Source organism: Scomber scombrus, chromosome 14, assembly GCF_963691925.1.
Source record: "Scomber scombrus chromosome 14, fScoSco1.1, whole genome shotgun sequence".
In the NCBI taxonomy this organism is placed as follows: Eukaryota; Metazoa; Chordata; class Actinopteri; order Scombriformes; family Scombridae; genus Scomber; species Scomber scombrus.
The window spans coordinates 4,429,536-4,442,698 of NC_084983.1; the positions used below are offsets into that span (position 1 = coordinate 4,429,536).

A 13,163-nucleotide genomic window follows, 5' to 3' on the forward strand; every position below is an offset into this window, starting at 1 on the left:
TGCCCGTGCCTCTCCATCGTCGCGAGGAGGAGGGCTCGAGGTGTGTGCTCGCGCTGTGATGGCACTACATCCGTTAGCAGCCAGCCTCCTCCTCTTTCCATCATGGCTCCGTCGCTGGACAGGCAGGGATACTGGGGGCAGCCGACCTCAACGCTGGACTGGTGTGAAGAAAATTATGTCGTCTCTTTTTATATGGCAGAATTTTGTAAGTATAAGCGTAGCATTGATACTAAAAAATAGAAACGTGGGTGTTTGTATTAGAAGGCTTTGGGGCGGTAAAGCCGTGCACGTATAGTCGCCTCTGAATAACGTAAACATGAAGTAGCAGCAGCGGTTGTAATAAGTACATTTACTATCTTATTACTCTGCTTAATTCTTCATTTTTTAAGCAAATACTATGAGCTAAATGCTAGCTTACACAGCATTAAACCAACTACAGCTGTAGCTAACTAATGAGAATGGAAAAGCTGTCGGTAGCCTCTTCTGTTTCAAGCTCTTTTGCATATAACGTTATAACGTTAGCTTTATCGTAGGTAGATGATTAGTGAGTGTTAGCTGAGAGACACCGTAGGTTACCGTCAGTCCTCACTGTCACACTTATTTCTTGTCGCTGAGGTTTCGCTTTATAAAGGCGCATAAGTCATTTGCAGACACCTTTTCAAAACTTGATGAAATACCATCAGACTCTCAGGGCGCCTCATCGCTTCGTCTCATGATAAAAAAACTGGTTTTACAGGAGCCTATCTTAGATGTTAACATAGAGTTCAGGGTCTATTATAGATAAGCTTCATGCATCTTCAAGCAGAGGCACTTTCTTTTCTTTCTGTTGCGTTCAACAAAGCTACACTGGGTAAATAGTGCCATAAAAAAAAAGAATCATTCATTGCTTTGTTCCCAGTTAAAGATCTTGACAGTGAACAGAGTTATACATTCAGTTGTTCTCCAGTCTTCTTTGTGCGTGTATTAAGTGGTAATTCAAAAGAAAGGTTATTCCAATTAATTACTGCCACACCAACTTAACATGTTGTTGTCATTTGCATACATTCAAACATCCTACAAATGAATTGTAGAGTCATTGTAGAATTGAAGATTAAAATGGAAAGAACACTATATTTTTGTGAATCTATATCTATTTTCTAATTCTGTCTATCTGTCAGAGTCGTGATGCAACAGTTAGTCCAAAGTAACTCAGATCAAGTGGGTCATAGTTTAAATAGGCTTTTTCTGTGTTTTTGTCCACACTAACAACTTTATTAGTGATATACATTTCATTTTGTTGTCCTAAAGAAGTCGTAGTACTACATACACTTTATTAAAATGTGTTCCAAATTTTTGGCACAGGTCCAAACACGGTGTATCTCTGATAGTGACAGTAGAGGCTTTTTATTTGCACAAATGACACATGCTGGCCAAGCTGGATAATTGTTTGCAGTCGCAGAAGAATCGTTTGGCGTTTAAACTGCGATTTAGGTTACAATGGCAGGAATGTGGCATTGTTCACGTGGAAAAGAGACACCGCCGTGATTTTAATCCTCGTTTGATGCATGTGTGTGTGTTTCTGTGCATTAACTGTCTTTTTTTTAATAGCAGCACGTGGTTACGGCAGAAGGCAGACACAGAGAGAGAGAGAGAGAGAGAGAGAGAGAGAGGGAAAGAGACAGAGGGAGAGAGAGAGGCCGACAACAAAACAAATGTATTCTTGGCACGTCCATGTATTTTTTATCAGTAACCAAAGTTCATTTTCATATGGTCACTCCAAGGACTTTGTGGCGACACCCTGAATTTTTATCAGACACCTGCAGATAAAGGGTAACTGTCGTGTCGCCTGTGAAAATACTAGCAGTAAGCAGTATTAGTTTTCAAACTAGTTTACATCCTGGTCAAGTCTGATTGTTTTTACACACCTGCGTTTGTACGTCGCCACGCCCAGAAACAGCAAGATTAGGATCAGTGTTGAGGTCTTGCCTTATCGGGTTCTCTGTAGGTATATATATGTGATATATATGTGTATGTACCAACAGTACAACAAGTACAAACATTGACACCAGTTCAACTACAGGTCTTTTTTTGTAGATAAGGCTTAAACACTTTGCTTAAGGGGAGCTTAAAGATTCTGCTTGAAGCCTTGTTCACCTCCACTTTTTTCTTCTTCTTTGTCTTTTCAGGTTTCATACCAGTGATTCTGTCATCACATTTCTTTACACGCAGGGCACAATGCAGCTTTATGCTCACTTGAATCTCATTCCTTACAAATGAGTGGAAATGGCAGCAGTGCAACACAAAATAGTGCAGCAACACATTGTAGAACATTAGAAAACTGTCCATTTATTCATTACCTGTGCTTGTCATTTCAACAACACTATTTTAGTAATATCAAGTCTAATGTTAGTCATTAAATTGGTAAACACACAGTAATTAAATTCATACACTGACAGCAAACACTGCAGCAGAAGTGTGTGTATGACCCACCTGCAGTGATCAGGTTTCTGTAATAAGATATAGTCCATGCGGTTGTCATAATGATCACAACCCACAACCCAGACTGCCTCACTGGAAGTCTCAAATCACAGAGGAAGCAGAAAAAAGCTGGTCAGATATCACACAGGTGTATAGTCATCCATCTCTAATTTGTCTCTGTCTTCTTTTTGAACAGGGAACACTGTCAGCAACCTGATTATGATTCTTCCTCCAATCTATGGAGCCATCCAGACGTTTCGCGATGGCCTGGAGTTTCGTTACGTCTGCTCTTTCCTCGGACTGGCAGGTTAGTCCGTACAGTATGTGCTGCTAATGCCGTCAAACCATAATTATATTTCCAGTATGTGTGAGAATGTCCTGGCTCTCAGTTTTAATGTTTTGTTGGGTCGTCTTCCAGCTGTCGGCGTTGGATCCTGGTGCTTCCACATGACTCTGCTGTATGAGATGCAGGTGAGCTGAGCTACAGTCATATCTGTAAAAAAGTGTGTAAATGAGCCTGAATCAGACCCATTGTTGCTTTAGGAAGTATTTATAATGGATACATTTGTTTCGTAATGCCATGTATTAATTTGAGCTTTCTCTGTGTTATTATTTGCAGTTACTGGACGAGTTGCCAATGATTTACAGCACATGCGTTTTTGTCTACTGTCTGTAAGTGGCGCAGCCTTTTTGGATTTATTACTGCTGAAGCACTCAAGACTGAAAATGTTACCTACTTTATTGGCCACATGACTCAGTGGAACAAATTTGGTGTGACTGCGGCTGTAAAACAAACCAGTAAATACTTTCCTGATCACTTGATCCACTTCAAGAAATTACAATCTGTCATCATCTTGTGGCTGTTAGAGTATACTGTGTGTAATAGATCTATTGATTCCAGCCTGGCCTCAAATATCTTTCTCCATTTCAACTCAGTTCGTTATTTGCTTCTTTTTTTTTCAGATACGAGTGCTTCAAACAAGAGAACAGCCTCAGTTTATTTCCTATTGCATTATTATTCATCTTCAGTGTGACAGTCACTGTGGTGAGTATCTACTTTTTTAATATAAAGCTGATAATGTACTTTAAAGCATTGCTGTGAATTAAGCATCATACTGTTTTTGTAGGTGTACCTGCAGTGGAAGGAGCCAGTGTTTCATCAGGTATGGAGCACTCTGTGTTGTAATCAGATTGCACATTGTTTGCAATTAGAGCTCAGTGTGCCATAAGTAATTTTTACCTTGGGTAAACATTGGGCGTTACTGTGGTGAATGCTGGTCGTCAAACATTACCAAATCACATTATTACACATATAAAAAAAGCATTTAATTGCGTTTTACTGTGTGCTGATGATAAGTTAAGTGTTTAGTTTTAAAAACCCCAGATACGAACCTTAAACCCAGCATTAAATCCTTAATTATGGCATTAAACCGACGCCCATTTTGTTACCAAGAAGCAGAAGAAGAAGCGTCTACATAAACCTAGATAAGTGCAGCAGCTTCAATTATTCTCAGTGTGTCTGTGCCTGCTTAGTCATATTTATGTGTTTCTGTACAACAGTAAGAACAAAGTGACAGGGCTGCCTTTGTTTACTCTTTCCAGCTGACTTTGTTTACTAATCACACAGCTCCACGCTGGTTCATAACAAGACTGATATGTTGTCACACTGAACCAATATGAACATAGAGTTTTGATTCAAAGAGTGACTGCCTGTATGAATAGCTGTCTCTACAATATTAAATAGAAGCAGGCTTTATTCTTATTGCTGTTTGTGCCGCTTTGACTTATTGCAACAAAGCAACAGATACACACCTGTGTGTTTTCTGTGATCTAGCACAGTGGTTCCCAACTTTTTAAAAAGGAAGCCATATTTACATAAGACCCATTATTTTAGCTTATGACTACACTGTGGACATAATTGGTGTACAGTTTAACCCAATGGTTAATGTTTCATTTTATGGATTATTATTAGTAATGGGAAGTCTGGCTCTTTTGAGTGAGTCAGAGGGCTGTTGCACAAAAGCAGAATTAAGAAATCCAGGACTGAAAAAGCAAGGCTCAACAAAGTCTCATCAGTGCATCCTGGCTTAATCCGTTCACCAATCCAGGATGAGAATATGTCAATATGTCAAGCCATGTCTAAGTAATTCAGATACGTGCATGTTCACGGCTTTCTTACATAGACCACTCGATCGATCACAGACTTACTGATGCAGACATGGAAAAAACGTGTGCCAAACACCTCTTACCAAGTGAGCAACAGCTTCCAATGGAAACTAATGAGGAGGTGAAACTTATATGTTCAAAAAGAAATATCTCTGATGTAATTAAACTGAGAGAAAAAGCCTGACAGACAATAATGGACCGACTGAATGTGTAAGTAGCCCAAATATATACATTTAATAACCACTGCTCCACAGAAACGTCATAATTACAATTCAAGGAGTTACTGTCATTTTCACAATGAACAGTTTACATTTTGCCTTAGTGGTGAAAGACAGCGTCTACACAAAAGAAAAAATTAAGGCATACAAACCATTAGATGCTTATAATTATGTTGTGAACGGACATGTTCAAGATTTGCTCCCACTGCAAAAGTACGAGAGCTAAGTTACTCTCGCTAACGTTACCATGACTGCTGCTGCTAATAACTTACTGCTGCCTGCCACTACTCACGTTACTAATACTAACTCCATACTACTTCTTCTACAGTGACTTTTACTTTTACTACTAATACTGACTTTCTGCTATTGTTATTACACCTGCCTGCTGCTGCTACTACTTCTACTACTACGACTACTAACTTACTGCTACTCAAGTTATACAACTGCTGCTACAGTTGCTACTACTTGACATATTATTACTGTCACCACAACTACTGCAGCCCCAAATAATGATTAACTTAACGTAATTTCAGTCACAATTTAGTCTAACCCATAACGTTACCCAGGCTGAAACTGATGATGCATTACATATTAATCTTACCTGATATGAAGTGTGCGCTGCAAACACGAGCGTTGTTGATTATATTTTCAGTCCAATCCTTCCGTCTAATAGCGTTCAACCAAAGTAGACTGGCAGTGGCTGGTATGCCATAAAACTTTTAAGTTTGTGTTTTTGCTTTTGCGGTTTTGGCATCCAAAAACACAGCAAGACGACATTTTCGGTGCTGAACTTTGGGACCCAGCAGTCTGCACAGAAAGCTCCTCTCAGTATTACAGCTTATTCATCTAACGCGTTAACATCCAAACAAGGGCACACCGTTGTGAAGAAAGAAACAGGGGAATGGGACTTTATGTATTACACTCACTGACTTCATCGAATCCACCTTTGCTTTATCAGCCTTTTCTAATCATCTAAAAACCTGCAATAACATTCATCAAACCTCCAACCTCAGTATGAACCGCAGTTTTAATAACCATATGACAACTAATAATGACTGACATGTTTTAAAATTATAATGTACCTGTTATTTTAATGCAGGCTGATAAAAATGAGGCAGGATACATACAGAAGACCATGAATTAACTTTAAAACACATTTATTTCCGACTGAAGTGACAGCTGACTGAATAAATAAAACACCAGGATTAACTAAACATGGCTGTTAGCCTGGTTGGGACCAGCTATTAGCTATTTAAAGTTGTCACTTTGAGCTCTGATGAGTTGTAATGAAAATGTGTCAATAGTTACTAAGTAGTCTTTATGGTAAAATGATAATCAATGTGTAATGTTAGTTCCTGCTCTAAATGTGTTATCATTGTTGCTCCACAAGTGTTTCTAACCCATAAATGTTTTCCTTCTTGTATGTAGGTCATGTATGGTGCTTTAGTAGCCTGCCTGGTGCTGAGATCTATCTTCATTGTAACATGGTGAGTTTGCAAAGAGGACCATTCATTTTGAAGACATTACCATATCAATATAACTGCTGATCATGAGATAAGAAGATAAGATAGAGTAACAACATGCTGACGGATTTTCTTTTGTTTTTGTTTCTATTTCAGGGTGTACCCATGGCTCAAACCTCTATGTTACACCTCCTTAGGTATCTTTATGTTAGGTTTTCTACTGTGGAACATTGACAATATCTTCTGTGACTCAATAAGGTAAATATTTGGAATAATATAGGGAACAATACTAAAAGGCTGGTTATTAACTGAGAACATGTCCCTCTGAAGTTATCAAAACAGAGTTAAATATCGTCCTTTAATGGCAGCACTGTGGAAAACTTTCACAATTTGTGTTATTATAAAGCTGATGTAATGTTTTTCTCATATCAAGGACAAGTTAGTTCCTGGAAAGGTATCAGCTAATTCACTGTAGATTTATCAGCTCCCTTCACTTAAACTCCATTTGTTGGTCTTTCAGAGCCACTAGACGAACGCTGCCCTCTGGTGTTGGAGTAGTAACACAGTTCCACGCCTGGTGGCACATCTTCACAGGCCTGGGATCATACTTGCACATACTTCTCAGGTAAGCTCCTATTTTAGCACAGATGCTGCAGTTTTTTGTATTACGAGACATATTAATGTATTTTAAAATCAAATGTTTATCTTTTCAAAGTCTGCAGATCAGATCAACCTACCTCAAGTACAGACCAAAAGTAAAGGTATGTTTATCCAGTAGCCTTTGCAAACATTTAGGCCTTTATTTAATTAAATGAATTAATATATTCATTTTCATACTTGACCAGTTGCATTTGGAGTTTTGAATGTTTGTGAAGGAAATCAAAGCTCCTGATCTATTACCATCTGCTTAACTTTGTCTAGTTTATCTGTGGAGTTTGGCCTGCACTGCACATTGACCCACAGAAGACGAGCTGAGATGAAGGGACAAGGACCAACTGAAGGATGGTGACTGCCACACCCAGACACCATCGGCACAAGGACCTGCCAATGCCTCTCTGCCACTGCTGGGGACTCTGCCACAGCCAGGGGGCAGTATGGACCTCAAGGCATCAACCCAGGGAACCTTCGGTTCGGCTGTATGGGGATTTACTAAGTACAGTATAGCACTGACTCCAGTTTTAAGAAATGGAAGCTTTTTTTTTCAACACTAATAATTTATTAGATTAGCTTTTCTGTCATTTTTATTGAAGTGTAATCATTTTATTTGGTCATTCAGTTCAAAAGCAAATATGATGTGTAGTCCACTGCAGTGGTTAATGTTGAAGGGGTTATGGATGCTATTTTTTATTTTGGGGTTTTGGGAAAAGGGGGAACCAGTGTCAATTTAGAATTCACAATTAGCATATTAATCGTTGTATGTTCGATTCTGTGGATATTTGAATCTACTAAGCCTAAAGATTTTTAAATCCTTAATGAAGAATAATGCTTCTATGTAGTTTTAAAAGTAGCTGAGGGAGCTCTTCTTACAACACAGTGTTGTTATATCCCTTTTTAAGGAGTGTCATTGTTTTTGGATGTGCGCACTATATATAGGATATAAACTACCAGCTAGAAAGTAATACTGTGTCATTGTAGCTCAGCAGTCATGACTAGAAAATCCTCATAACTTTGCTCGGCCACAGGATTCATTTTCATTTGAAAACATTCTTACTTGAAAACATGCCAAGACTGGAATTATTCATTTCTTATTTATATACATATATATATATTTTGCCAAAGTTGCTCTGAGATGTAAAACAGTGTTGTAATGTGAGAGACATAAATGTTTTACCTCGCCATTAACAAGCAAGAGAAAAAGTGCTTTGTTACATATCATCTTAATATTGACTTTTAATTTTTAGTAGAACAGGGTTAAAAATGCTCTTAAATACAGAGAGCAGTCACTTTATGTATCAAATATCATAGTCTGCAACATGATACTCACACAATCAGATTTGTGAAGCAGTATAATTTTACAGCCAGCATTTTGTAGGTTTAGAAACCACTTTGTCAGGATTTGAGCAGCATCTGAAGGGTCTGATGAGGCACTTATAATGTAAACAGGTAGAAATATTACTGGAAATCATTGGCTTGGCTTGTCTATGATTGATCTCAAAACATTATCAGCCACAAGATCATTGTGGCTTATCTGTACAGATAACTTGGAGAGTAATGAGACCTCAAATGCTGATAGTTTAAACCCAGCTGACAAAGATAAGCACATTTTAATTGTCATTGTTCCAATTCAGTCAACGGACCAATTGAATGAACGGAGCATGCCCGGATTATTCTATCTTCATAAACTGCAGGGAATGTGGTGCTAAACACAGTCAGTTGTGGGTAGCTTTTTATCTCCTGCTTCGATACACTAAATTCCCTTAATATCAGTTGTCATGATGTAGGTCAGTGATGTGGTTGAGGCCTCGTTACTCATTAGAAACATATTTGAATAAAACAAGTTGAATTCTTTTTATCTACAGATACTTATAACATCTCCCCTACAAACTGCTGCATTTAATTTATTACTTTCTTATTTATAGTTCTCTTTCATTTATCTATGCCAGGCCATCCCATTGAAGAGTTGGCACATAACGCTGTAAATCATTGTAAAATAATAATAATTTCATCAAACAACCACTAGGTGACACAAATGTCCAGCTTATTTCAGACATTGCCAAATATGCCAGAGTGCATTGAGGAACTACCTACCTACTGTAGAGCTTAAAGAATAATCGCCTCAGTTTTCATGTACTGCATTTGTGCTGTGAAATGAAGGGTTTTTTCATTTTTATTTGAAAGGTTTGTTTTGCTACTGTGAAATAGCAGATCTGTAAAGGTAACAACAGAACCTCGAGCTTAAAGTAACTGGAAGATGGCACAACATTGTTGTTGTATGGAGATGTTGTGTTTGTGTGGCCTACTACAGTAAACTGCTGTGTGCCGGACAACATGCAGTTCATTGTGCACACATTATGCACCGACTCATATGCTTGGGTACAACAACCCAGTGTTGCAAACATTCATAAGCACAATGTATGAAAGATAAGTATTAACATGATTCAAATGTTTATGTCATAATGTATGTTATTATCTTGTCGTGACTGCTCATCGGTAGAACTTAGCAGTTTTCAAAGAAGGGTGCCTTATTGTTATCCTTGCAGTGTAATCCAAGTTGCCTTGATGTTCATGATCAACAAACCATTCACGTGTTCTCTCGTGTTTCGCAGCGAGCCCTTCCCATGGATATCGGGAGGAAAAACAACAGCTTCTAAATTCAAGTTTGTGCCTGAATCTTTGGCCTCCCATTCATTTCATGTCTCCAACAAGTTAGGTACAGGTTCCTATGATTGTTAACTGTATCTAAAAGCGATTATACAGTATGTGCTGAGGCCAGAAGAGCAAACCTTTTCAACAGTTTTTTGGTCACGTGCCAGTCTTTAATCGTTGTATTGTCAAATAAAAAGAAAACTTGTCAAACTAACATGTTGTCCAAAGAAGAACCTCTCTTTAAAACCATATCCTGTAACTTACTATGTGTTTATAACATGCAGACTTTTGCAAAGGGACACGCCAGTTATATCATCATGCACCTGCAGCAAATGTGTCACATCAGATTATTACACCCAGTCGGAAGCGTCAATCATTGGGATACTAACGCATGACTCACGAACCCTTCATCGACAATTTTTGTGCATGTTAAATATTATTATGTTGTTTGGGCTTTGAATTGAGTCATGCAGCCTGAAGGTGTGGCAGTCATGTACTAGCTGCAGGTTCTGTCTTAAGTGAAGTTTGCTCTTCTGTAACTGAACTGTTATTTGTTCAATTGATTCAGACAGTCAATATTGCAATATATAAAAGACAAAAAAAAAGAAATGTAGCGTCCACTGAAAGGGTTGTGTCACAGTTGACAGAGCTTTCTTTGTAATCGCCAATGACCAAACCTCATATTAACGTACAACACATCTGTGCAACTCACTCTTCAAACAGTGCACGTCACTCCATGCTGACGTTGTATAAACCGGCTGGACCTCGAGGAAGTAACGCATCATGAACTTTTGCATTGATGTAAAGCAGACAACCGCAGTACACAAAAGGCTTGTTCCTGAATAAATCAATGTGTTTGTGTTGGACACGGCTGGAAGTATGTGTCATCTGGACTTTTTTTATTCAACGGAACAGTCACTAATTTGCTCCTTTAGTCACAGGGCACTTATGCCAGTAATCTGCTCATCACAGTGACGGCCACAAGTTCCAGAGAAGAAATTGTGTAGATGTTCGTGTAAGTGTGTGTAGTCAATAGTAGTAAAAACCTGGAAATCTTTGAAATATATATTGTGTACTCTTACTTAGGACCCCGCTCACAGTTTACAAGTCGTTTTGAGAGGCAAATTGCGCAGTATCCACTCAGATTATATGTCTGACATACTGCTTTATCATATTTTAACCTTGAAGTCAATGAAGGTTTTTAAAATGATTATTTATTATTTATTATGATACCAAAAAATACCAAAAAAGAGTGCATGAGGGATAATATCCACCCTCTTCTTCTTCTAAACTTGCAGTTCAACTTTTCCAACCGTAGGAGTCAATAATGATGTGTATGTACATCACAGGACATAATCAATCAATCAATCAATCAATCAATCTTTATTTATATAGCGTCAAATCACAACAAAAGTCATCTGAAGGCACTTAACACATAGAGCAAGTCTAAACAGTACTCTTTAAGCTTAATTTAAAGAGATCCAACATTCCCACATGAGCAAGCACTTGGTGACAGAGGCAAGGAAAAAATCCCTTTTAACGGGAAGAAACCTCAGACAGAACCATGCTCAAAGTGGGCGGCCATCTGCCTCGACCAGTTGGGGGAAGGGGGGGGGGGGGGGAGTAATGCCATCCAGACTTTATAATGTATAATATACGTACATGTCCTATATATAAAATGTGCAATTCCCCTTTAGGGTCAGGGTCTCTTTGACATCTCTCAGCACACTGTGAGAAGAGCAAGTTTAGGCAAAGACTAAACTACGTCCATAGGGTCCAAACATTCCTCTCTGAATGACAAAAACATACATAGTTATGTAATTGCAGTGCATGCTGTGTGTTCCCTAACTGCTGTGAACACAAACATGATTTTACTGCCAACTAATTGTCAGCAAGTCATAAAAACACAATTATTATTAGAGCTTTCGTCCTGTTCCACATAAAATCACATCAATCAGGTTTTTTGCGCAAACAACTCGTTTCTCGAAACATGGATGTCACCACAGCTGGCACAGATTTGTGGGTTTATTTAATGGAAGCCGTTCATTTAGAAAAGGAGGAAAACACCACTTGTGTAGTGACCAATATGCAAAATCCCCTCTGCTCTCTCAACTGACTGGAATGTAAGCAACTCCTGTTTCTCTTTAGTTTAAACACGAATCAGGTTTTTGTTATTTGAGCCACACAGCTGTGCAAAACAGTGTATTCATTATTTCCTTCGTGTTAGAAAAGGGGGGAAATGCATTGTCATCATAATGTGCCGAACACTCAAAACCTATAAAAAAACATTTCATTTGAAAATCAGTCAGAGCTGTTTTATTTAATCTGCACCATTTGCATGCTTGAAAAAGTATCATACAGTCTCTGGAAGAGAGAACTATAACTTCAAATCATCACCCAGGTATTGCGAAACAGCAGTGCTTCATTAAAATAGTGTTACAGGCTTTATTGCCAACATTAAATTCAGTTGTAGCCTGCAGGGACAGCAAGACAGCATTATGAGCCAATGTCACATGTGTGTGTAATTAAGTCCTAATGGATCTTAATAGTAGGTTTTTTTCCAGAGTTTGACTCAGTATTAGTTGTAGCAACTAACCCTAGTGATTACACTGTGTTCTGGCATTGAGTTTTTGCTCCTGCAGGTCAGGTAACTGTCCCGCTGTAGAATAGATCTAATCTGGTTGACGCCTTGTCTACACTGAGCTGATTCATGCTGGGAATGCCCAGGTTAATTAAAAGGCTGAATGACGCTACCATACGTCATGCTTAAACACTTGGCATGCTGGTTTGACATTGACTGTACTACAACTGTACTACATTTTAAAGTAACAACTCTGACAATCTACACATGAATAATTTTTCACTTTTCCATCTGCAGATTTCAACTTAAGTTGTTGGTGTAGGTTTTTAGATTAACTAGAGAAATAAAGACAGTGTGCTAAGTCACATCCAGCTGAGTTACAGCTTCTTTTAGTTTTAGTCTTAATTTTTTTCATTTACTAATGATCACTTTTTAGGGGTAATGGGATTTCGAGGATTTCATCATCCTGTAATGATGATGGTCAACCCTCTAATGGAGCAGTGTTTATATACCTGTCCATTAGGAGAACTAATATTACTTTGGAAAGTTATTTGTGAAATCTAAAAGGCATAAATTAAAAATCATGAAAGCATATTTATTTATGATCAGAGTGAGATAAAAATATACTCTTTTTGTTGATATAATTCCATATTGTTTGTGGTGTCACAGACCATGCTGCTGCTAATAATAATAATAATAATAATAATAATAATAATAATAATAATAATAATAATAATAATAATGGGTTTCTGTCTTTAATAACAGTATTTAAATCTTTTAAATTTTCTTCTGACCTTTTTAAAAACCCAAATTGTAGTATTGAAATGGTAACCCCCCTCCCTTTGCCACAAACTGGGTTTACAGATGTGATAAAGGAGAGAAAAATGTAAAAAATGACCATGAAGCATTGTTATGAAACCCAATTAGGGAATATTTTATGTTTCATATGTTACATGGGATATGCATAGACAA

The 13,163-nt window shown here is 38.0% G+C and overlaps 1 protein-coding gene across 1 annotated transcript; it reads left to right on the forward strand.

Moving 5' to 3' along the window:
• Positions 1-65: 65 nt before the first annotated feature.
• Positions 66-9,824, forward strand: acer3 (alkaline ceramidase 3). Its single transcript, XM_062433137.1, has 11 exons — positions 66-205; positions 2,654-2,764; positions 2,876-2,928; positions 3,077-3,129; positions 3,421-3,502; positions 3,585-3,620; positions 6,270-6,328; positions 6,461-6,562; positions 6,825-6,929; positions 7,020-7,065; positions 7,226-9,824. Exons 1-11 carry the CDS (start codon positions 103-105, stop codon positions 7,277-7,279), a joined length of 804 nt encoding a protein of 267 aa, XP_062289121.1. The 5' UTR covers positions 66-102; the 3' UTR covers positions 7,280-9,824.
• The last annotated feature ends 3,339 nt before the right edge of the window (positions 9,825-13,163 follow it).

Bases quoted from the DNA above. Each gene is read 5' to 3' on its own strand.
- acer3 (XM_062433137.1), top strand. From the start codon at position 103: ATGGCTCCGTCGCTGGACAGGCAGGGATACTGGGGGCAGCCGACCTCA. The intron at 2,929-3,076 runs GTGAGCTGAGCT...TATTATTTGCAG, and splicing joins CTCTGCTGTATGAGATGCAG to TTACTGGACGAGTTGCCAAT. The intron at 3,621-6,269 runs GTATGGAGCACT...TCTTGTATGTAG, and splicing joins AGGAGCCAGTGTTTCATCAG to GTCATGTATGGTGCTTTAGT.